This window comes from Brassica napus, chromosome A6 (assembly GCF_020379485.1).
Source record: "Brassica napus cultivar Da-Ae chromosome A6, Da-Ae, whole genome shotgun sequence".
Taxonomy (NCBI): Eukaryota; Viridiplantae; Streptophyta; class Magnoliopsida; order Brassicales; family Brassicaceae; genus Brassica; species Brassica napus.
The window spans coordinates 21,175,910-21,198,951 of NC_063439.1; the positions used below are offsets into that span (position 1 = coordinate 21,175,910).

The 23,042-nt window shown below is 36.9% G+C and overlaps 5 protein-coding genes across 9 annotated transcripts; 4 read left to right on the forward strand and 1 right to left on the reverse strand.

The window, feature by feature from the left end:
* Positions 1-352: 352 nt before the first annotated feature.
* On the reverse strand, positions 353-6,012 carry LOC106348301 (pectin acetylesterase 9). Of its 4 annotated transcripts, none has more exons than XM_022687651.2 (14): positions 5,518-6,012; positions 5,079-5,161; positions 3,257-3,386; positions 2,525-2,604; positions 2,292-2,378; positions 2,084-2,208; positions 1,931-1,991; positions 1,773-1,832; positions 1,592-1,669; positions 1,353-1,458; positions 1,129-1,277; positions 920-1,045; positions 747-777; positions 353-642 (listed from the first exon to the last, which is right to left on the reverse strand). In XM_022687651.2, the coding sequence occupies exons 1-14, from the start codon at positions 5,657-5,659 to the stop codon at positions 545-547; spliced, it is 1,356 nt and encodes a 451-aa protein (XP_022543372.2). In that variant the 5' UTR covers positions 5,660-6,012; the 3' UTR covers positions 353-544. The 4 variants fall into 4 exon arrangements, with proteins under 4 accessions (XP_022543372.2, XP_048591019.1, XP_013643472.2 ...); XM_048735062.1 differs by having other exon boundaries at positions 353-566; positions 5,518-6,010; XM_013788018.3 differs by having other exon boundaries at positions 353-572; positions 5,518-6,010.
* A 1,358-nt stretch (positions 6,013-7,370) lies between these two features.
* LOC111198678 (cleavage and polyadenylation specificity factor subunit 2) lies at positions 7,371-12,470 on the forward strand. The gene is made up of 17 exons (XM_022687652.2): positions 7,371-7,628; positions 7,720-7,888; positions 7,964-8,060; positions 8,143-8,269; positions 8,377-8,495; positions 8,575-8,669; positions 8,759-8,910; positions 8,999-9,056; positions 9,198-9,305; positions 9,871-10,114; positions 10,460-10,644; positions 11,095-11,187; positions 11,329-11,427; positions 11,513-11,644; positions 11,731-11,775; positions 11,866-12,111; positions 12,213-12,470. The coding sequence occupies exons 1-17, from the start codon at positions 7,480-7,482 to the stop codon at positions 12,312-12,314; spliced, it is 2,220 nt and encodes a 739-aa protein (XP_022543373.2). The 5' UTR covers positions 7,371-7,479; the 3' UTR covers positions 12,315-12,470.
* Positions 12,471-12,644: 174 nt separating this feature from the next.
* LOC106348298 lies at positions 12,645-17,025 on the forward strand. Of its 2 annotated transcripts, none has more exons than XM_013788014.3 (10): positions 12,645-13,133; positions 13,404-13,490; positions 13,590-14,524; positions 14,625-14,713; positions 14,819-14,922; positions 15,001-15,091; positions 15,382-15,457; positions 15,531-15,645; positions 15,724-16,255; positions 16,371-17,025. In XM_013788014.3, exons 1-10 carry the CDS (start codon positions 12,848-12,850, stop codon positions 16,852-16,854), a joined length of 2,799 nt encoding a protein of 932 aa, XP_013643468.2. In that variant the 5' UTR covers positions 12,645-12,847; the 3' UTR covers positions 16,855-17,025. The 2 variants fall into 2 exon arrangements, with proteins under 2 accessions (XP_013643468.2, XP_048591017.1); XM_048735060.1 differs by having other exon boundaries at positions 12,900-13,133; positions 13,393-13,490.
* A 622-nt stretch (positions 17,026-17,647) lies between these two features.
* On the forward strand, positions 17,648-19,316 carry LOC111197842. Its single transcript, XM_013791705.3, has 3 exons — positions 17,648-18,667; positions 18,750-19,025; positions 19,114-19,316. Exons 1-3 carry the CDS (start codon positions 18,607-18,609, stop codon positions 19,191-19,193), a joined length of 417 nt encoding a protein of 138 aa, XP_013647159.1. The 5' UTR covers positions 17,648-18,606; the 3' UTR covers positions 19,194-19,316.
* Positions 19,317-21,217: 1,901 nt separating this feature from the next.
* Positions 21,218-22,072, forward strand: LOC106350549 (glutathione S-transferase T3-like). Its single transcript, XM_013790422.1, has one exon. The coding sequence runs from the start codon at positions 21,218-21,220 to the stop codon at positions 22,070-22,072; it is 855 nt and encodes a 284-aa protein (XP_013645876.1).
* The last annotated feature ends 970 nt before the right edge of the window (positions 22,073-23,042 follow it).

Genomic DNA, 23,042 nt, shown 5'->3' on the forward strand with positions numbered 1-23,042 from the left:
AAATAAATAATATGGAATGAGATGGAATAGCCATTCTTTTTTTTCATTGCAACTGGTGAATATTTTATGGAATGAGAAGGAATAAAGCATTCAGAAAGTTTCTATTCTAAAAAAATGCATTCCAGTTTCACCCGTTGAGACTTAGGAATACTCATTCCAAAATCTTGAACTCAAAATCTTGAGGTAAAAACTATCTAATTTCGACCGTATAGTGTTCTTTTAGTTCGTCTAGAAGACTCATGACTGCTTGTTAAAGTGGGTGAAATTTCTAGTTTACTTCCCCTAATCTCTTAAGTTCTCCTTGTATCAGTTTGACCACCAATTAGCAAAACATTCAAATATAAAGTGAGAATTGTGGTAACTGGAATAAAGTTTTTGATGTTTGAAAAGTGAGAATTATATTTGAAAATTATAAAGCATTCAAATATAAAGTGGGAATTCTATTTGAAATAACGAAAGACATGATATTTTTTCTTTTTATAGTTTTTGATGTTGGTAACTGGAATAACTGCAATCTTGACTAGTCTACTATCACGATATAAGATCATTTAGAAGAACTTGGCTTACTGTACCTGATCAGAAAGACATAAACCAAAATATATAAAAGAGAGAAGAGTTGTCTTTTTCGTTCCAGATTGATTGCTACATAATCAAATCATTAAAAAACAAAAAGAAGCTGAATGTTCATGTTAAACATAAAATATAAAGTAAAAAAACGCCAGGGAAAAAAGGAAACAATTGTGTACCGAGAGATTTATGATCTGGAGCATTGGGAGCCTTGTATAACAAAAGAAGAAGAAAAAACATATAATTACACAATCCAATTTAGGATTAATCGAATCTTTACAGTAATTAATTGCTATAGAAAAACTGTAATGCCTATAATTAATTGTAAGAACAATTAAATGTCAAGATTTACCAAAGAATCTGTAGTAGAAGCTGGAATGAGATTATGGCACGTTTTATCACACGGATATGGGCAATCTATTTGTTTCACATCTTCTCCTCTCCCGAAATACCAATCTCCCACCGTTTTAGAAATTGTCTGAAACCAAAACCGAACACGGTTTAAAATTATTGTAAACCGGAATCGAAAACTAAGAACAAATTTCTCGGTTTAGTATATACCTTGTTGTGGATCCTGGGTGAAGTAGGAGAGAGCCAAGTTTCCTGTAAAGCACTCTGACAATGATCAAAACACGAGTTTATAAACATTCCTCCTCTAGTAGAATTTCTGAAGAAATTCATTAATGCTTCCAACATGTCTGTCCTAAAGCCTGCAAAAAAAAGGTTTTGGTTTAGCTCTTATTTTTACCGGTTATCTTATTTAAACAAGCCAGTTGGAATTGAACCTTGAAGTGCATCGAGCTGGTGTGGATTACATGCTGTCACATTAAGCTTGCAGCGGTTCCAACGGCCAGTGAGGTCAGCAGAAGGTGGTACCAGCCCATGATGGAACTGTTTAACAAGTGTAACATAATAACAAACCGGCTTAGCAATCAAACCAAAAAAAAAACTAAACCGGCTTAGACAAGTTTAATACTGTTAACATATAAAATCGTTATGGTTAGCTAAGAATAGAGAAAGAAACCTGGAATACATCGTAGGCTGAGTTTAAGATGAACATTGGCGTTTTAATAAAACGCAATGCATATTGCGGGAAAAAGCACTGCAAAATTCAAATATTGTGTAACATTAACTTAGAGATTTGTATAGTTAACTTCATAAGAAGAGTTGATATATAGACATATAGTTAAGATTTGAGATTGTACCAAAGATGGTTCGGGATAGAACGCATGTGTGCAATTTGGATCGAGGTTCTTTTGTACACCCTGAAAATTTTGTTCCAAGTGCAAGAAAATCAGAAATTGTGGGGAACAATAGAGATATTTGAAAACTTGATAGCAAGAGTTAGATCTCCAATATATACCTGTAGAGAGACAAGCTGAGTGTAGAGCGATCTCATTGTCCGGTTTGATGCTACATCGATTCTGTTAAAACCAATATAGGCCATATATGTTGGTAAACCATCCGTTCCGTATATAGAAGAGATCAAAACATATATTTGATCAAGAAAACTTACGCGTCTAAAAAGAATCCAGCGTCGCTCATACACTTAACGTATGCAGTTTTTGGCAGATAGCTCGTGAAGTTGTCACAATGCAAAAATGTGGACAAGCCACCAGCTGAACAGCCAGTAAGAAGAGCCTGCGCACCAGTTGACCGGTTTAGTACCAATAGATTAATAATGCAGAGTCTACCAAACCAAACCGGAACCAGTTTGTTTTTACCTTTTCAGCTTTGGCTAAACCTTTGGGTAGAAGGTCAAGAATGATGGCATTCCAAATACGTTGTCCTCTGAAATAAAGCATTGATGTCTGTCATTCATTCAATTGGTTAAAATGTATCAGTAAATAAACACTCATAAACCAGGTTGTTTGGTACATGTAACCGGTTATTGAAAGCGGTTTAATAAAGTAAGATTTGCTTTAGACTGATAAACGAGTTGTTTATTTATTCTTACCCCGTTGCCAACTTGTCTATCTCCCGCAAACGAAGCTCCATCGCAATATCTCAGCCTGACTTTGTTCCAGTTATAAAAATCTGATTTTTATAAAAATTATGTTATAAAACAATGTGTAGTCCAGCAAGTGTGCATCTATACTACTAATACAAAAATATGAGTGAATGATAATAGTATGTGTTCAGTATGTGTTCAGTATGTGTTAGTGCATGTGAATGATGTTCCAGTAAAGCAACAGCGAATTTTGACTCGAGACAGGAACGAACTGGACTTCACATGTCTATATGTGAAGTTGACAGTTTTACCCTCTTACAAGTATATTTAACCTGAGGAAGGTAGGGTGAGTATGTAATTTGACCTAGGTCGACGAGGTTTTGATCGACTCGTGCTCGTAAGGAAGGGGACAAAGACAAAAGCTAATAAGGTGTACAAAGCCATAACTTTTTTGTAAACTATTTTTTTTTTTTTGTAAACTACAAAGCCATAACTTAATTAATAGAAAAGGAAAAAGCCAAAACTATTGTTTCTATGTGTATATTTTATAAGAAAAGCCGAATTTAAACAGAAACATTTGAACTGTCACGTGAAAGAGAGACCTAAACAACAAGCAAACATGTTCACGTAATAAATTATTTAATTGATTAATGTTGTCATTTATATTAAAATATACTCTTTGCAATCAAGAAATTAAATTAAAAAGAACTCCGTTCTAACAAAAAGTTAAGAAATGACCTGGATTTAAAGAGGCGTTATTGCTCAAGATTCCGGTGAAGACGGCGGTTTTGGTCATAAAACGTGTCGAGCCTCGATGGGTCTTTGATCTATCCTTGCATGATGCTATATCATTGCACCATCCTCCTCCCTATCACCAGTTTTTCACCACTTCTTTTTATTAATATATAATACTTGCAAAAAGAAGAAAAAATGCGTGCAAAATGAAAAATCCAATAATTTTGGGATTTTTTTTACAAATATAGTAAATACTTGCGGACAGATGAATTGTCGATTGAATGAAATAAATACTAATAAAACAAATAAATAAATGTGGTTCTCTTTCATTATTCTGTTTCGGAAAAAAAAAGAACCATGGAAAGAAGTAGAGAATATTATAAATGCGCGTCATAAAGTGAAAGGCGTGAGACATGATCCAACTAGCTCAAGACACTATGATGCTCTAAAATTCTAAGACAGCGGCGTAATAGTATTTTCTGTTCATGAATATGTCTCTGCTCTCTTTACCTGTTCTTTACAAGCATGTAGATGTAGTAGTAGAAATCAATTACTAGCATATATCGACGTATATATAGTATACTAATACAGAGCCATTTGGTTACATTATAATCTTTTGATTGGGTTTGCTGTCGAGATAGTTTGCACTATAACCCATATTTATGATGAAGATTGTTATGGCTAAATCGTAATTATTACGATTTATTTAAGAATTGGTTAATGGTTTATCGATAGCTGACAAACACTAACAAAAACTCTGTAAACATCTGAGTTTATTCCAGATACTAGCTAGCTGGATTCAATTAATTTGCCTACTCATGGGGTTGGTTACAACAACAACACTTTAGGTATGAACTAAATCAAGCAATGATCAATAAAAGAAAATACAATTTCAACGACCAAATGGATGGCTGATGAATTTATTCGCTTGGCATCTAAGATAGATTGATTATTTGTTTAAATCCCCTATATATTATTTGAGAAACATTACAACATTTTTTTGTAGCCACATATCATTACTAGAATGATTCTTAGAATCTTTAGAGAAATAGGTTGGTCCATCTAAATATATAATAAACTTTTTATTAAACTAACCATAAATACATTATTAATGTCCTTCATTATTTCCATAAATAAAATTACGGAATTACCTAATATGACTAAATTATATATGACAATTAATGATTTTGAATAATAAAGATTTGATAAAAATAAGTGTGTCTTATATTATATTTGTTTAATTTTAAACTATTAAAATAAATTAAACAACCATAGTAACCATTTAATAAAAATTAAAAGTTTTCTTTATATGTTATATTTTGAATTTTTTAAAACGAGTATAAATTACTAAAACCTTTAAAAATTTCACATTCAAATTTTGTGATCTATGGTTTAAAATTTTTGTTATGACATGATACAAATAATTAAAAAATTATATAAATTGAAAGTCTCATTTAATAAGTATTAAAAATAAATAAATAAATAAATAAATACATATATATATATATATATATATATCATTTTAAATTAAAGTATATGTCATATAAGAAAATACATAAATATTTTAATTTTGAAAGTACTTTGAACAATTTTTATTTGATAAAAAATTTGAAAAATATTGACAACTTAATTTTTAAAAATATTATAAATTACTTAAACTATTAAATTACATAAAATAATTTATATATATAACATTCATTCCACGCAAGGCACAGATCTTAACCTAGTACTAGTAGTATTTATTAATCACACACCATTGTAAGAATAAAAAAACTGTTCTGTGTTTGAATCTTTTTGAATTAACTAAAGTAAATAATTAAATTACCTCAAACTGCAAAAGCCAATTGTCTGATCCAGCACCGAAGCCTCTGTCCAAGTGATACGCTGGTAAGCTACCGTCCAAGCAAACTACAAAATAAAGTATAAAAGCAAAACATATAAATCCAAATGTAAGAAAATAAAAACTGACGTTAGGAAAATCAAATTAATGACCAAAACAATAGTGAGTAGTAGCGCAGCAAGTAGAGTGGTTTATGCTTTTAGATGATGTTGCGTGAGTTGCGTCATATTGTACAAATAAAGCGGTTAAAACGTATAGTGAACTCATCGACTAAAAAGTAAAAACCATATATCAATAGAGCAATAGCAGTATTATTGATAATTTACCAATAAAAATATATATAAATGTGTTATATAGAAGACAAATGATTAAGTACGTTAAAGAAAAAGAAAAGACGACAAACGGAGAAAGGAGGAAGACATACAAGCACCAAGAGCAGCGGCCCCTCGAACTAGTGTCATGCTAACACGCTGCCCTGGGTCGCCGGAAACAAGCGGTGGAGATAGGGCCACGCAGACGAGAAGAACCATCGCCGCCGTTAGATCGAGAAGCCGCGTAGTCTTCATAGTTTCACCTGTTTTGACGCTTCAATGGTGAGTGAAGGCGAAAGGGCGAAGAAAACGGTGTCGTGAAAATTATGCCTGCCTTTTTGTTATATTTATAAGATAAGGTAATAGAGATTTTACACAAATATATGGAAAGTTATTTGGAGAAGAAGAAAGGGAAAGGAGAGACCAAGTGGGCAAGAGGCAAGAGAAAGAGAGAGCTTATGATTCTGATAGGCACAAAGAAACTTTCCTCATCTTGGAGAAAGATGGATTGTTGTAAATCTCATATATACAAAATTATACATAGATTCATATGCATTCACATTTTATCACATGGAGAGAGAACATATTTTTCATATGTATGTGTGTACAGAGAAACATCTGACAAAAAATAAATTATTTTACATTTTTGGGTTACTATTTAAAGATAAAGTCCACATTTTATTTTATTTTATTTTCATTTAAAAGAAAAACAATAAAGAATATTTTCTTATGGGATGATTTTTTTTAATAGACTTTCTGACTCTACTCAGCTAAAGATTTATTCGAAGTCAGCATTTCTTAATTTTGTTCTTTCACTAGTCAACATTTCCTAACCTTTTTTTTACAAGTCAACATTTACATACCTTTTCATGTAATTCAAGTGTTGGTCACCATCCAAAATCTATTATTTCGATATTTAGTATTTTTTTTCTTTCTGGTTTATGTAAAACTGATATCTATATACTTGCGTTGAAAAAAAATCTTACTTCCACAGGAGAGATGAGTTTAGTTATGTTTAGACAGTAGACTAGACATCAAAGTGTGTAGATAGGGACAAACAAATTATAGATGATAATACTTATCTTATATTTCTTTAGAAATAATTCCAAGTATGGTGATGGGTCATGGACTCATGAAGTGGGTCACCACCCGATGGATTAGACTCGAAAATCAACCTTGATAGGTGTCTTCTGGTTTAGGTTCACCGAAACTTCTATAATATCTCAGACAAAAAAAAATACATACGAAAGATCATTGAAATTTGTTTACAGATGTTAAACGGGGATATATGATATAATTATATTTATAAACACTAACTTACATTGATTAACTAATCAAATATGTTTTTCTGTCCACCAAAATTATTAATTAATTTATTTTATTATAAAAAGGCATGTGTATTATTTTTGAATGTAAAGTTTTGGTTTCGTCATCAAGAAAGAGATGTTCAATAGTTATGGTTGTTTGGCATTATGATGAGTTGGGTTTGGTCCTAACGGTCCTCCTTGTTGTCCAACCGCAGATGATTGTTTTCTCTCCCTTTGAAGTGAAGCTACCAAAATGTATCTAATTAAATAAAAATCAATTTTTCTTTGAGTGTCTAGACATTTTCTCCGTAAGAATGAATTTAACAGAGCCTTTCAATTATATATAAACCAACATTGAAAAAAATAGAGACCTCTTCGATTGATTGAACAAGGATGGTTAAATGATGACTCACTCAGCAAACAAAGTCTTAGTCTTGTACGTCAGTGCAAGCTTTAAAACAAAAGAAGCTTAAAGCTCTCTCTACGAGAGTGAGTAGTTTTGTTTCCAAATCATGAAGGCCACATATGGATCGTGGGCTTGCTTTACCATTCATATTTTGGGCCTTTTGAAATTTTCTCAACCAGATCAGATCACAGGACCTGCAAAATATTAACCGAACCGAACCGAACCGAAATTGTGTCGATCATCAGATCGATTTGAATCGGATTGAAAAGAACAAACCCCACACTCTCAGACGACCACGGTGGCTCTTGGTTTATCCGAGAAATTAGGGTTTACCATCGGCGTGGGTTTACTTCCGGCGAAGAATGGGTACTTCGGTGCAGGTTTCTCCACTGTGCGGAGTGTACAACGAGAATCCACTCGCATACTTGGTCTCCATCGATGGCTTCAACTTCCTCCTCGACTGTGGTTGGAACGACCTCTTCGACCCTTCCCTCCTCGAACCTCTCTCCAGGTTCCTCTCCTTATTACTCCCTCTTTGTTTTTGAAATCGAAAGATTCAATCTCAGTTTCGATTCTTCTGTTTTTCTTTTTTTTTAAATCAGGGTTGCTTCTACCGTAGATGCGGTTTTGCTTTCTCATCCAGATACGCTTCACCTCGGTGCTCTTCCTTATGCCATGAAGCAGCTTGGACTCTCTGCTCCTGTTTACGCCACTGAGCCTGTTCACAGACTAGGTCTCCTCACTATGTACGATCAGTATCTATCCAGAAAGGTGAAATCTTTTGCAGTATTGTTTATTTATGTCATTTTCAACGTTGTGCTAATACGATGATCTTACTGTTTGCAGCAAGTCTCCGACTTTGATCTGTTCACGCTGGATGACATTGATTCAGCTTTCCAGAATGTCATCAGATTGACTTACTCTCAGAACTTCCATCTTTCTGGTAATGCAGTTTCAGTAATCCGCAGTCTTTATCGGAATGAGTTTATTAGGAGGCCTCAAAAGTTTTATCTTTGTCCTATTAGGGAAGGGAGAGGGTATTGTAATTGCTCCTCATGTTGCTGGACATATGCTGGGAGGTAGTATCTGGAAGATAACAAAGGATGGGGAGGAGGTTGTGTATGCTGTTGACTACAATCATCGGAAAGAAAGGTACGCATGTTCAGCTTTCATCTGATTGTGGAGTTCGATTTTTTTTTTGTTCATAACTAATAGTAAAGAAGCAGGATCTTGATACTGAGCTGTACATCTTTATTCAGGCATTTAAACGGAACTGTTTTACAGTCTTTTGTTCGACCTGCTGTTCTGATTACCGATGCGTACAATGCTCTTTATACCAATCAAACCCAAAGCCATCACAGGGACACAGAATTTCTTGGTTGGCTTTTAGCTCAATATCTGTTATATATCTCTTCTATGTTACTAAGGAGTGCTCATGTCCCACATTTATAATTCAGATACCATTTCAAAGCATCTGGAAGTTGGGGGCAATGTTTTATTGCCAGTAGATACTGCGGGTCGAGTTCTGGAACTTCTCTTGATACTTGAACAGGTGGGAGGTTCAGTTTTAAATGTATTTTGTTTTCGGTTAATCCTTTCAGCTATTTGTATGTAGATACTGAATATTGATCGAACTTGCAGCATTGGTCACAGAGAGCTTTTAGCTTTCCCATTTACTTTCTCACATATGTGTCATCTAGCACAATTGACTATGTTAAGAGCTTCCTCGAGTGGATGAGTGACTCCATTTCAAAGTCCTTTGAGACTTCACGTGATAATGCCTTTCTATTGAGGTAAGAAATTTCTTTTAAAAGTATCTTATCTGTGCCGACGTTCCCATACAGTAACGGAAGACTTTAAATGTAATTCAAACACTTTCAGGCATGTCACTCTCTTGATAAACAAGACTGATCTGGATAATGCTCCACCTGGTCCAAAGGTTGGTTTATAAGTAACTCACGCATGTTTGGTCGTATATAGAACTTTGGTGGATTAGATATTTTGTGTTCTTTCTCCTCAGGTGATAGTAGAACTATATTGTTCTTATTAATATTTTTAGTAACTTAACCTGCTTATATAGGTTGTTCTTGCGTCCATGGCTAGTCTTGAAGCTGGTTTTGCTCGAGATATATTTGTGGAATGGGCCAATGATCCCAGAAATTTAGTCCTCTTTACTGAAACAGGCCAGGTAAGTTTTTAGACCCGTTATTTGTTGAAGAACTCAATGTACGGGTTGTTGTAAAGAGCTGATGGTAATTTCTCCCCAGTGCTGGCCAGCTAGTTAAGTGGGTGTGGAATCATGATAAATTAGAATCTTTTATTTTGTGTGTCACCTGACTTGAATGAGAATTTACCCAGATATTGTCCTACTTATTGAGTGTGAATATTTCACCACCAATGTGTGTACAATAGTCAGAGATTGAGTTACTCACATTTTTAGTCACAAGTTAAAGCATAAATAGCCACCAATCGGACTGGCTTGCACCTTTAGGTTAATCTCCTGGGATTTCAGTCTTGCACACTCATTAAAAATTATAAAAAATAAAGCGGTTGTTGGTAGACCTCATATTCTTGAAATTGATATCACGGTGCACAAACTGTTTAATGAACCCTATCATTCATTTCAACTGAACAGAAGAGGAGTTTGAACTAGCGTACTTCATTTTGCTTTTTTTTTTCTCAAGCGAGATATCGCCGTGTTCACTGGAATGGTTAATTGTTTAATTTTTGTTGTCATGTGTTTTTATTCGCAGTTTGGCACTTTAGCTCGTATGCTTCAGGCAGCCCCACCTCCCAAATTTGTTAAAGTCACCATGTCTAAGAGGGTTCCTTTGGCCGGGGAAGAGTTGATTGCATATGAAGAGGAGCAAAACAGACTTAAGAGAGAGGAAGCCTTGCGAGCTAGCCTCGTCAAAGAGGAGGAAACAAAAGCTTCCCACGGACCTGATGATAACTCAAGTGAACCAATGGTCATAGATACCAAGACTACTCACGATGGTAATGTTTGTCTTAAACTGTTAAAAAATTCCAGCAACCTTGATTATTTATAACTTCTTCCTTTTCATGTAAACTTCAACTTTGATTGAAAAGTCCATATGGTACTCCTTGTATATGAATTGGTTAGCTGCCCTTAGGAGGCAATTTTATGGTCATTATGTAGTGACGTAGAATCTATATTTAGAAGTCTCATGTTATATTTATGTAAATTCCGTGTTAGTTTTCAGTCCCACAGTGTGTTTCTTTTTCGGTTAGACTTCCTGTTGTCTTTTTGATGGGCCATCTTGCCATTACGTAGTTGTCTGCAGTGCAGCTGACCTTTCATATTTCTGACCACACATGCAGTTGTTGGGTCTCACGGACCTGCATATAAAGATATATTGATAGATGGATTTGTTCCCCCATCCAGCAGCATTGCCCCAATGTTCCCATTCTATGATAACACTGCTGACTGGGACGAGTATGGGGAGGTCATTAATCCAGATGACTACGTGATCAAGGATGAGGACATGGACCGAGGAGCAATGCATGTACGTTTCCTTAACATCTGGTCTCTGTTTGGTTTTCGTTTAGCTCTTTTTTATCAGCGACCAACTAGTCCTCTTCTCTTAACCCATCATGTTGTTTGCATACTAGTTCTTTAACAGGACTTTCTGTTTATTCATATATATATACGAAATCTCGACGATAGGCACTGAGGATTTGAGATATAAATAGGAAACCCTTACTTTTTTTCCAAAAGTTGCTTAGGCTCTTGATTTGGGTTGATTACAGTTCTTCAATTCAGTGCATTGGTTCTACAATTGGCTCTTTGTTTTCTTTTTGACATTTGATTGTTTGCGAGCAAGGATTTCTATGCTGTACGTGGTTTTGATTGTGTAAATGTATCCAAAATGTTAATCTTTATATCACCGTTTCAGAATTAGCTATGTAAACTCTTGTGTTGCTATATAGATTTATGACATAAAATCCCATTTCAGGCAGGAGGTGATGTGGATGGAAGGCTTGATGAGGCAACTGCTAGTCTCATGCTAGATACTAGACCTTCGAAAGTCATATCCAATGAGCTCATTGTAAGTAGACTCCAATACAAACTTCATAAGAGCTCCCTTATCCATCTAAAAAGCAAGACATTGATAGAGATTTTACTGCTGTCAAGTTTCCTCGATAAATGATTTTGGTTTGTTCTATCCTTTTTTTCTTTTTTTGCACAGGTGACTGTTAGTTGTTCACTGGTTAAAATAGACTACGAAGGTCGTTCGGATGGCCGCTCAATCAAGTCAACGATTGCACATGTTTCTCCTCTGAAACTTGTACGTTAGCGATTCCTTTTTCCCTTGTCTTTATTATGTATAGTAGTCAATCACTTCAGCTGATGTAATCAAATATCATGTGAAGGTTCTGGTGCACGCAACAGCAGAGGCTACGGAGCATTTGAAGCAACACTGCTTGAACAGCATCTGTCCGCACGTGTACGCTCCGAAAATAGAGGAGACCATTGATGTGACTTCTGATCTATGTGCCTATAAGGTAAACTAGGAAGATCCTCTTAACACATGGGTTTTGAGTTGTCATAAAAACTTAACCTGTATGGTTCCTCCTCCGTATAACATCAGGTCCAACTCTCTGAGAAGCTGATGAGCAATGTGATCTTCAAGAAGGTACCTTATAACTTTCCTCTACACACCACTAATGGTATCCGATTCTCTCATCCGATTGTGAAACCTTAATTTTTGAAATATTGATATAAGCTGGGAGATTCAGAAGTAGCATGGGTGGATTCAGAGGTAGGGAAGACAGAGAGCGAGAAGCGGTGTCTGCAACCAATGGCAAGTGCAGCAGCTCCTCACAAACCCGTGCTAGTGGGAGATCTGAAAATGCAAGACTTCAAGCAGTTTCTGGCAAGCAAAGGAGTTCAGGTAGAGTTTGCAGGTGGAGGAGCTTTACGATGCGGTGAGTATGTCACTCTAAGGAAGGTCGGTCCAACTGGTCAGAAGGTAATAACTTTATGCTAATGTATTCAAAGCCAATATATTATTTATAACCAGTCAATGGCTTATGTAAAGTTAATAATTATAACCGGTGGGTTGGTCTTCAGGGGGGAGCATCAGGGCCACAGCAAATTCTGATAGAAGGACCGTTGTGTGAAGATTATTATAAGATCAGGGATTATCTATATTCTCAGTTTTACCTCCTCTGATGGTATAAGAGAGAAGATGCAGCTTCTTCTTCTTCTGTTGTTTCCAACACTTTTCAACTACTTGAGTGTAATCTTCTTTGTTTTGAATAACTTTTAAGTGTAATCTTTACATAGTCGATGAGCCATATTATATCGGCCTTGTCCTTTGACATCTTATCAGAGATACTGAAACTAAAAGCGCTCTGCTTACATGGCCTAAGTGTGTGCTGACATGGCATGCATTATTTAAAAATTTTGCTAACGCGGTAAACATGAGAGATAAAAAAGTTAAAATTTAATTTAATTAGCTGGTTAGGTGGTGTTGGTGTGTGTGTGTTTTGTGTGAGGGCGATCACTCCAACGACAACGCTCTCTCTCTCTCTCTCATTTTATTTTTTCAGTGACGAAGACAAAGCACCACCAAACATATTTATTCTTCTAATTTCTAAAACCCTAAATAATAATAATCCTCATTCGCCTTTATTTCAATCTCTTCTTCTACTACTTGTTACCGATTCCCTCGTGATTTTTCTTATCCTCTCTTACCATCAACCATGGCTTCTGCGACCGCCACGTGGACTCCTACCTCCCTCCAGCTCCGTCTCGCTTTGAGCTCCGGCGTTCGCCGTAAATCCAACGCCGTCTTCCTACGCGCCTCGCGGATTGGTAGAAAATCTAGTTGTGGAGTTGTCTGTTGCGTTTCGCAGAAGCCGGAAGTGGAGGCGTGGACTGGATCGGATTCGTCAAATCCGCCAGCCGATGGTTTGGCCGGGTGGGCCGATTCCGGTAACGGTAACGGCAACAAGTCTTCCAGAGCTAAGAAGAAGAGTTTGATTGAAGGTATACATACGCTGATTGTTTACTAGTCTCCTAGGGGTTTAATTCAGTTAGTGAGTATCTGATTACAAAATTGAAAAATGCTTCTCCAATGAGTATGTATGTAGATTATTAACCTTACACTTCAACACTGAGGTGTGTACACATAATCATTAAGAGGTTGTTGTCTAACGGTACATTGATTGTATGTTGAGATTATAATTCAGCATTTTGAGTAGTCTGCTTGAAACTGTTTTCTGGTGGACTAATAATCTGTAATTAGTTTGCTTTCAGGTGTAGTTGGGGCTGGAGTTGCTGCTATCGTTTTGTTTGCTGGTCTAACCTACGCCGTTTCGTCTTTTAACAAGCGTAATCATGCCAGTAAGTTCAGTTCATTCCTTCTCTTTTGCTTAAACATACATTCTCTTTCAGAATTTGCTGTATTGATTGATGTATATGGCAATTTAATTTTGGGCGCAGGACTCAAACCGGAATTGACTTCCCAGCAGGAAAGCGTGCTTATTTCATCTGATGAAACACCTAGTGATGAAGCCAAAGTAGCTAACAGTGAGGAAAACATTCTTAAGGAGGAGGTTGAGAGTATAGAGAACAATGATATAGGTCAGCAAGGTGATGAAGATAAAATACTGGGTACTGAGGATTCGTCACTTGATGGTATCGTATCTGATGGATCGGATGCCACTGAAAATATCACTTCCGAAACTACGCCTGAGGCAGAGTTGAAGCTCCATGTTCAGTCTGATCCTGACATGCCAGAGAGTGAGAAAATAATTTCTGAATCTGAGTCAATTGATTCACAAAAGAGTGATGTTACTGGAGCGCAAAATCCAGAAGGAGCTGATAGGCTTCCTGACACTGAACCGACCAATGTGTCTGATTTAGAAAATCAAGTCGACAGTCAGAAAGAAGATTCCATGTCTTCTTTATCTGACAGCGATGCTTATGTAGCCACTGAGACTGTAGCTGTTGGCGTTTTGGTTGCCTCACAGTCAGATTCGACTTCGGATCCTCACACTGTGCAACTAAATGCCGCGGGGTCAGCATTCTCGACTGTGACTGAGGATCTTCCTGAGGTAAACGGAACACCTGAGGACTTGGCTGCGGGAAGTCTGTCATCAATCTCGGACATAGATACAGCGAAAGAAGTTGAATCTTCAGAAACTCCTGTGTCAGAAGAATCATCATATTTGTCAAAAAATGAACTTACCGTGGATAGTGAAGTCGAGCTTACCGACAACGGACTTCTGGAAACACCGAGTGGTGGAAGTGCATTTTCTTCTGCAGGGATTCCTGCACCTTCAATATCTTTTCAAGTGAATCCTGGAAAGATTCTCGTCCCTGCAGCTGCAGATCAGGTCCAGTGTCAAGCATTTGCTGCTCTGCAAGTTCTGAAGGTAATATTATTTTGTTGTTGTACAGCCTCTCGGTATGTTGTTTGCTTCGTTCTGGCACTTGTAAAATTTTCAGCTTATGAATCATTTTTCCTTTTTCCAGGTCATTGAAACTGACATCAAACCTAGCGATCTATGTACTCGCAGAGAATATGCCAGGTGGTTGGTTTCTGCCAGCAGCGCATTATCTAGGTATATCTAATGATAGTGTTAGTGGATCTGATGGGTTAGATTGTTCATCTTTGGTATTGGAAAGTGAATTTCATACGTTTGTGTGTGTTCTTCAACTCTCTGCAGGAACACGACCTCAAAAGTGTATCCTGCTATGTATATAGAGAATGTTACGGAGCTTGCTTTCGATGATATTACTCCTGAAGACCCTGATTTTTCATCCATTCAAGGTGAAAGTGGACTCTGAATTTTAACTCTTCCCAAAACGAAGATAACCTGTAAAGCTAACTTCTGTATACTCTTTTCAGGTTTGGCAGAAGCAGGACTTATCACAAGCAAGCTTTCTAACCGCGATTTGCTTAACGATGTTGAAGGCACATTCTTGTTTTCCCCTGAAAGGTATTTATGTCACTGCAAAATGGGAACTCGTCCAGCTTGTTATAAAAAAATTCTGCATTTTTGTATATCGCATGGACAATAAAAGATAGATAATCTTTAACTGACACGGCACTCTTAATTTTTCTTCAAGATGTCAGTGCTATGTCTTCAGTATTCTCGTTAAACAGAACGGCATAAAATCATTGTTATTTCTGTTTTTAGAATAGTATGGTACTTTGTACTTTCACATTACATTTGCATTGATGTACTTGCTTATTTCTACTAGTTAAGCTTGTTTCTTGTCGATGCAGCCTTCTTTCACGCCAGGATCTTATAAGCTGGAAAATGGCCTTGGAGAAACGACAGCTTCCAGTAGCTGATAAAAAGGTTGCATATCAAGCTTGGTTTTATATACTTCTCATAATATTGCATATAATCATCAATTCAATCCACCATGCAGATGCTGTATGACCTTTCGGGTTTCATTGATATCGAAAAGATAAACCCAGATGCATGGCCTGCCATCATCGCAGATTTATCTACCGGAGAACAAGGAATCGCTGCCCTTGCATTTGGTACGCGCATATTCCAGCTCTAGATATGTCTTCTAGCACCATCATGGCCTTATTGTATTGTGCACACCCGTTTTGTAGGTTGTACAAGGTTGTTTCAGCCTCATAAACCCGTCACTAAAGCTCAAGCTGCCATTGCTCTCTCAAATGGTGAGGCTTCTGACATAGTCATTGAAGAACTGGCACGCATCGAAGCAGAATCAATGGCTGAAAAGGCCGTGTCTGCACATAACGCCCTGGTTGCCGAGGTCGAAAAGGATGTCAATGCCAGCTTCGAGAAAGAGCTTTCCCTGGAACGAGAAAAGATTGAAGCAGTTGAGAAAATGGCAGAACAGGTGAAACTGGAGTTGGAGCAGCTGAGGGAGAAGAGAGAGGAAGAGAATCTGGTGTTGGTGAAAGAACGAGCTGCAGTTGAGTCAGAAATGGAGGTACTATCAAGGTTAAGACGTGAAGCTGAAGAGAAGCTGGAGGACTTGATGAGCAACAAGGCAGAGATATCATTCGAGAAGGAAAAGGTTTCCAGTCTTCGAAAAGAAGCAGAAGAAGAGAGCCAGCGGATTTCTAAGTTGCAATATGAATTGGAAGTAGAGCGTAAAGCCCTGTCCATGGCCAGGTACTTCTTCTACAATTACAGCTATGTTTTTGTTAATAAGGTCAGTGAAGCTAGCCAATGAGTTTCAATCTGTCCATAACTGTGGCATCTGAATCCTCATATGTTATTTGTTCAGATCATGGGCTGAGGAGGAAGGAAAGAGAGCTAGGGAGCAAGCTAGAGCTTTAGAAGAGGCTAGAAAGCGATGGGAAACAAACGGACTAAGAGTTATTGTTGACAAAGACCTTCAAGAGAATGTAGAGACAGAGCAAAGCGTTTTGCTAAACACCGTAGAGCGATCTTCCATTGAAGGAACCGAGGAGAGAGCCCAAACCCTTATGGATAAGCTGAAGGAGATGGCAAAATCCGTCGGTGGAAAATCCCGTGAAGTGATCTCAATGGTGATGGAGAAGATACGTTCATGGATTATGGTGTTGAAGGAATACGCTGAGAACTTGGGGAAGCGAGCAGGAGAAATGAGAGAGGCAGCCGTTGTTAAAGCAAAAGGAGCAGCAAAGGAGGTTGAGAAAGGGACGGTTCAGGTTGGTGATAAGGTGAAGAGAATGGCCGAGGAGTGTAGAGATGGAGTTGGGAAGATCACTCAGAGGTTCAAGACCTAAGTGAGTTTCTTCAACTTGCTTTTTTTGTTTTCTTGGAATAAAATAAAAGAGAATAATGGGATGTGGCCATTACACTATATACAGTATCGGTCAGTGATGATCAGAGAGTTAAAAACTGTAACATTTTGTAATCTTTGTTATGTGCTTACTTACACTCTAGTGTGTTTACTAGTTGCCTTGATATGGTATACATAGGCAAATAAACACTCCATGATCTGCTAGTAGTCACTGAAACAAGTCCAAATAGTGCGGCTACTGCATGCACATAACAGGTAGCCATAACTCGCATCTGAATTGCCCATATATATTAAAAACATCTTCAAAAATGAAGTACTCGGAATAATGTGAAATGTAACAAAGTTGTAATTATTTAAGCTTAACTGTAATGGGTAGGGGTGGATGTAATGGGTAGGGGTGGACGTTTGGGTACTTATTTAGGTTCGGTTCGGGTCTATTTGGGTTTCGGGTTTTCGAGTTTTCGGGGTCAAAGATTTCAGTCACATTCGGATATTTCTAAGTTTCGGTTCGGGTTCGGTTCAGATCTTTGCGGGTTCGGTTCAGGTCTGGATAACCAATTAAAATTATTTTAAAAATTTTAAAATTTATTATATACTTTAATTTTCTCAAAATCTATAAACAAAATATTATATTACATAAAAAATTGAATAACATATGTCAAAATACCTGAACTTAACATATAATTTGATTTGGTTTGAATATTTGGATAGATAATCAATAGACATTTCAAATTTTTTTTGTGTGTTGAGTATATTTTAGCTATTTTAAACATTTACTTTTGACTATTTGTATATATTTTCAAGTATTTTGGATATTTTAAAAATATCTTATATATTTTGAATGTTTTTAATAGACAATAAATCTAAAATATTTTTATATAAAGGGGTATATATCAATTTCGGATATATTCGGATACTCGGAATACTTCGGTTTGGGTCGGATTCGGTTCCGGTTCTTTAAATACTAAAATTTTGAACCCATTCGGATATTTAATCAATTTCGGTTCGGATTTAATACTATTTTTTCGGGTCGGATTTGGTTCGGTTCTTTGGATTCAGATTTTTTGCCAGGCCCTAGTAATGGGAGAAAAGGAAAATGTAATTGTTATTGGTTGACTCTTGACTTATCTATAGTTTCCATACCAAAAAGTAAACGAGCACGACCTACGTGCCATGCTCTAAATCAGGAATCAAGACAAACTAATTAGTACTAGTGGGATTATAGACTATATATAGAGGAATACCCAAAGTATATAAAACAAAGAACATCTTTCCCTTTTAATATCTACTGCTTTTTTCCATAGATAATAAAAAAGATCAGCCAGTTTTGTAGTTAGTGTATTTCAACTAATTACAGGAAGACATAATTATTTTAATTTTTGTGTACTTTACTAAAGATAAAGAGTGAAATAATATTCGAAAGTTAACCATAGTCCGAATTTATTTAGCAAATAAGTATATGATAATATAGATGAAAATTAGGGTGAGTTAGTTTGTTTATCAAATGGACTATAATATGTTTTTTTCCCCAAATAAGAATCGGCAAATGAGAATCATTCTTAACAGGATCGCCCATTTTAGTATACACCCCTGTGGGCATGACATTTGCATAAAACATTAGATTAAATTGTTGAGAGAAAATGCTTGTTAGTATAAATACCATTAATTTGGCAACACATACATTAACCAAATCAAGAAAACATACACCAAACTATCAGGTTGCTCCAATAGAGCCATGTCTCGTGTCCTACTTTTCCTCATCGTTTCGTTGGTGGCTTTGGTTGGATCAATTAATGGTAACTACCTTATACTACATCAAATACATTTACCATTCAAACTCAGTATATAATTGACCAAATATAACCATGGAATTTTCAGGACTAACGCCGTGTGGATCAACTCCCACAGCTCCTAATTGGAAGAATCAGATGGAATCCACCGAGGAATCACAACGTGAATTGGGAAGGATGGGTTTGGAGTGCAACACCGAAGGGTACACAGGTGGTTCGGGTTCGGGTTCTGTCTCTGCTGCCAGTGCTGTCTTCGGACTCTTCCTCTTGCTTTTCATGATATTTGGTGTCGCCGCGGGGATCTGGTGCGTGTGTGTCCAGAGGCAAAAGACTATAAACGCAGCCAACATCAATAACTTTCCAGGTTAGTAATATGAATATTACAACACCTAACGAATTTGTGTTGGTGTTATATAGTGTTGGTAACGGTTTGGAAGTAAATATAATTATAGGTCAAGTGGTAGGAGCTCAGGTGGCTCATGAAACTGATCTCAAGACAGTTCAAAAGGGAGATGCTGGTTATAAAGTTTGATTCGCACTTGTTCATTTTATCTTATTGGTTATGTCTTTTACTCATCATGCTACGCACTCTGTTGGTTTGGCTAAACTCAACGCTTCAGCTTATTTTAAGGCTGAACAAACATTTTCATCTTCTCTTTAATTGGTCATCATATGTTCAAAGTTTTTGATCTAGATGGAATATATTAGTTTGGGCTCAAAAACTCCAACATGTCCGGCTAAACAAACATTTAGAAAATTCACTTGGCCGGAACATCTTTGGTTTACAAAAATTTCTGTTCTTAGTGTTGAATCCTAAAACCCGTAATCAAGTTTAAGGATCCTAACCAAACAATAAATAGTGTTTAGAAGGCCAACGATTTCGTTTATTGAAGTGTTAAGCTAAATGTCGAAGGAAAAGATGCAAAGAAGGATCCATACCCAACACTTAAGATAAAAAAAGGTGGTAATTCTCTCAAACAAACTTTTTAAGTTTTTGTCATAAAAATAATTTTAAAAAATAACCAAAATAATTTTTTTTTTTTTGAAATTTTTTATTTTTTTATTTTTACCCTATCTTAAAATCTCACCTCTTAATTTTAAACTTTAAATCTAGATTAGTTAATTCTATTTTTACTTTTTAATAAAACTTATTTTAGTTATTTTTTTACTCAGAGCTATTTTTATAATAAAAAATTAAAAAGAATTATCTTTATCCTAGGGAATTTCTCTTAAAAAAATAGTACTCCCTCTGTTCCTAAATGATCTATGTTTTAAAATTTTCACACTTATTAAGAAAACACTTAAAATTTTGATAATAAATGTATTATTTTCTGTGTTTAGCTATTTCCTATGACTTTTAACCAATCAAAATTCAGTAAACACAATTAATGTTTTTGAAGTTTACAATTGGCCATTATTCCATACATTGAAAATGTAAAATATGGATCTTTTAGAAACAAAATATTTTTCTAAAACATAGATCATTTAGGGCATCATTATCGGAGGGACTTGGGCCGGCCCTTAACCAATTTTGGGTTAAAAAAAAAATTAAAAAGGCAAAGGACGAGACGAACGGGCCTTGATTAAGGGCTTCCCGGTGTCGTCCCTCGTGTGTACGTGGCAGCACCGGATTGGGAGATGATATCGAAGCCGTATCGCCTTTTTCATTTTCTCTCTTCGTGTTTCTCTTCTAGTCGACTCCAAAAGGCGACGGCGAAGGTGATTTATCAGACTCCGGTGGCCCAAAACTTGTTTCGGAAACCGAAAGCGCGATCTACATCCAACGGCGAGAGCGACTCTGAAATCTCCGATGACGAAGACCTAAATCGTCGGTTCGGTTAGTTTCCCAAGCATCCCCAATCGTGTGAGAATCGACCCAACCATACAAAGGTATGTCCTTCACCTCCGTTCTTTCTCGAGATTATTATTTGATGGAAAATTGGATTAGGGTTTCGTTTAGATGTAAATTGGAAAACTTGTATTGATTATTTGATTGAAAATTTGATAAGGGTTTCGTAGAGATGAATTGATAGATTCGTATAGGTTAGCTAATATTCGTATGGAGGATTTGATAAGCGATTGGTATAGATGATTTGATATTCGTATATAGGATTTGATAAGCGGTTCCTAGAGATGATTTGCATTTGCAATTTTTGAATGTGTATTTTTAGTTTGAAATCTGTGTATTTTTAATGAACCACACCATAAAATTCTAGTGAAGGTACACTTGTTTTGTAAATGTTTCGCTGTTTATTAAAGCCATTGTCGTGGTTACTTCGTATTGATTAGATAGGTTTGGCTGTAAAGGGTAGTTTGTGTGAAACTAAATCCAACAATATATTAATGATCTTGTTAGGATAGTTGATAGCTTTTTGTTTGTGTAATAACTTTAGATAAGACATATCTTGTTGCCGGTTAGTTATTAAGTGGGTAAGTTAATGCTAACTTACTCTTCACTTCCTCCAATCAACCCCCTTCTGATGCCCCCCTTAAATATACGTAGCTAGTTGATCTCTTCTACCACCTCCTCTTAATCTCTTCTCGCTTCTTATCGGTATGGATCCAAGAAATCATTATACGGAGTCCTCTAGCTACTTCCCTTTCAATTCCAATGTTCACTTAGGAGAATCCGAGAACCCTCCTTTCAGTTCTCACCAATCTGAAGACACACCGGTAGGCACACCATTAGGCACACCAGTAGGCACACCCGTGGACCGTGTTGCTCGACGCAAATGGACCCCGGCTGATGACGAGGTCCTAATCAGTGCGTGGCTCAACACTTCCAAGGATGCCGTAGTTGGAAATCAGCAGAAGTCACTCACCTTCTGGCAACGTGTTGCTGACTATTACACAGCAAGTCCTCACGGAGCAGAGGAAGTTGAAAAGAGAGAGCATCTTCATTGTAAGAAGAGGTGGGCTAGGATAAACGATCAAGTTAACAAGTTCTGCGGCGCTTATGCCACTGCAGAGAGGCAAATTAGCAGTGGTGAGAGTGACACTGATGTTCTCAAGAGGGCTCACGACATCTTCTACGCTGATCAGAGAACCAAGTTCAACCTCGAGTATGCGTGGTGTGTGTTGAGGTATGAGCAGAAATGGCTCAGCCTCAACACTCCAAAAGCGAGCTCAAAGAGGAAAAATGGTGAAACCCCACCTGAAACGCCACCCACCGAGAATGCTGATCATGAGACCCGGCCTGAAGGTATCAAGGCTGCTAAATCGAAAAGGAACACTGGTCAAGGGAAGTCTGTTGCTGAGTACACCACCCTATGGGAAATGAAGAAGGAGGATTTGGCCATGAAGGAGAGACTGACTAAGTTGGCTATACTGGATACTCTCCTCCAAAAGTCGGAGCCCTTAACTGAGGCAGAAGAAGTCGTGAAGAATAAGCTCTTAGCTGCGTACTTCTGAAGAATTAGATGTCATGTTCTATATTTTATATTTGTCTTTTTAATAGTTTTTTCTTTGTCCTTTTAATTCTCTGTTTTAATGTATGTCTTTTTAATATGGTTGTTTAATGAAATGAGTACGTCTCTTTTAATATGCTTGCTTTGTCTCTTTTTAAACAAATGTTTTTGCTAAAACTTGATTCTAATATGCAGTTGACGTTTTCTGCAGGATAAGAGGAACATGGGACTTGACTACAGCTATAGTCAACCTTCGGACTCGGAGGATTTATTTTGCAACTCTGTGGACAGTGGCTACAACGAGACGGATGACTTAATTCGACGTGACCAAGAGGAGATACGCTTACAAAGAGGTTCACCGGTGCAGTACCCTCCGGAACCCGAGGTAGAGTTCGGCATCCCGCAGAGATGCTACTGTGGCGCTCAGCCACTACTTGCAACATCTTCTCGCGAAATAGGTAGGCGATACTACACTTGTCCGAATGTAGATGATGGGGAGTGTCACGTATGGAAATGGTGGGATGATGCGTTTATGGAGGAGCTGCGAGACAGAGATAGACAAGTTCTTCTACTGTCTGAAAAGGTCGACAGTCTTGCCCTTTTGTCTGACAACGAGACTGAGCAGAAGGTAGCCATTCTAGAGAAGATGGTCTATGATTTAGCTAAGGAAAAATCTAAGGTTAGCTATAGGTTTGAGTTCTTTCTCGGGGTAATGGTTGTTGTGGTAGTTTTAGTTGGCGTGGTGCAATGGTTCTTGTGGTAGTTTAGAGATGCTTATTTGTTTGTCATTTGTATTTGCTTCCTGTGGAACATTAAGTTTTATTATAAGTCATCTAATGTAACTCAACTTTTATTATAAGTAATCTCATGCATCTCATGTAACTGAAGTTTTATTATAAAAATTCCCGTGACTTTTCTTACACAAAAGAACAAAGGCGACATGATGAGTCTGTCACTTGTCTGTCTTGAGTCTG

What these genes read in the sequence shown, in the direction of transcription:
- LOC106348301 (XM_022687651.2), bottom strand. Translation starts at nt 5,659, where the DNA reads ATGAAGACTACGCGGCTTCTCGATCTAACGGCGGCGATGGTTCTTCTC. An exon ending in TAACGCCTCTTTAAATCCAG is followed by an intron (nt 2,605 to 3,256) that starts GTCATTTCTTAA and finishes TATAAAAATCAG; the next exon opens with ATTTTTATAACTGGAACAAA. An exon ending in CAGCCTACGATGTATTCCAG is followed by an intron (nt 1,459 to 1,591) that starts GTTTCTTTCTCT and finishes CTTGTTAAACAG; the next exon opens with TTCCATCATGGGCTGGTACC.
- LOC111198678 (XM_022687652.2), top strand. Translation starts at nt 7,480, where the DNA reads ATGGGTACTTCGGTGCAGGTTTCTCCACTGTGCGGAGTGTACAACGAG. An exon ending in TCATATCCAATGAGCTCATT is followed by an intron (nt 11,188 to 11,328) that starts GTAAGTAGACTC and finishes TTTTTTGCACAG; the next exon opens with GTGACTGTTAGTTGTTCACT. An exon ending in CTGATCTATGTGCCTATAAG is followed by an intron (nt 11,645 to 11,730) that starts GTAAACTAGGAA and finishes GTATAACATCAG; the next exon opens with GTCCAACTCTCTGAGAAGCT.
- LOC106348298 (XM_013788014.3), top strand. Translation starts at nt 12,848, where the DNA reads ATGGCTTCTGCGACCGCCACGTGGACTCCTACCTCCCTCCAGCTCCGT. An exon ending in GAAGAAGAGTTTGATTGAAG is followed by an intron (nt 13,134 to 13,403) that starts GTATACATACGC and finishes GTTTGCTTTCAG; the next exon opens with GTGTAGTTGGGGCTGGAGTT. An exon ending in TTCTTGTTTTCCCCTGAAAG is followed by an intron (nt 15,092 to 15,381) that starts GTATTTATGTCA and finishes TTGTCGATGCAG; the next exon opens with CCTTCTTTCACGCCAGGATC.
- LOC111197842 (XM_013791705.3), top strand. Translation starts at nt 18,607, where the DNA reads ATGTCTCGTGTCCTACTTTTCCTCATCGTTTCGTTGGTGGCTTTGGTT. An exon ending in TTTGGTTGGATCAATTAATG is followed by an intron (nt 18,668 to 18,749) that starts GTAACTACCTTA and finishes TGGAATTTTCAG; the next exon opens with GACTAACGCCGTGTGGATCA. An exon ending in CAACATCAATAACTTTCCAG is followed by an intron (nt 19,026 to 19,113) that starts GTTAGTAATATG and finishes ATATAATTATAG; the next exon opens with GTCAAGTGGTAGGAGCTCAG.
- LOC106350549 (XM_013790422.1), top strand. Translation starts at nt 21,218, where the DNA reads ATGGATCCAAGAAATCATTATACGGAGTCCTCTAGCTACTTCCCTTTC.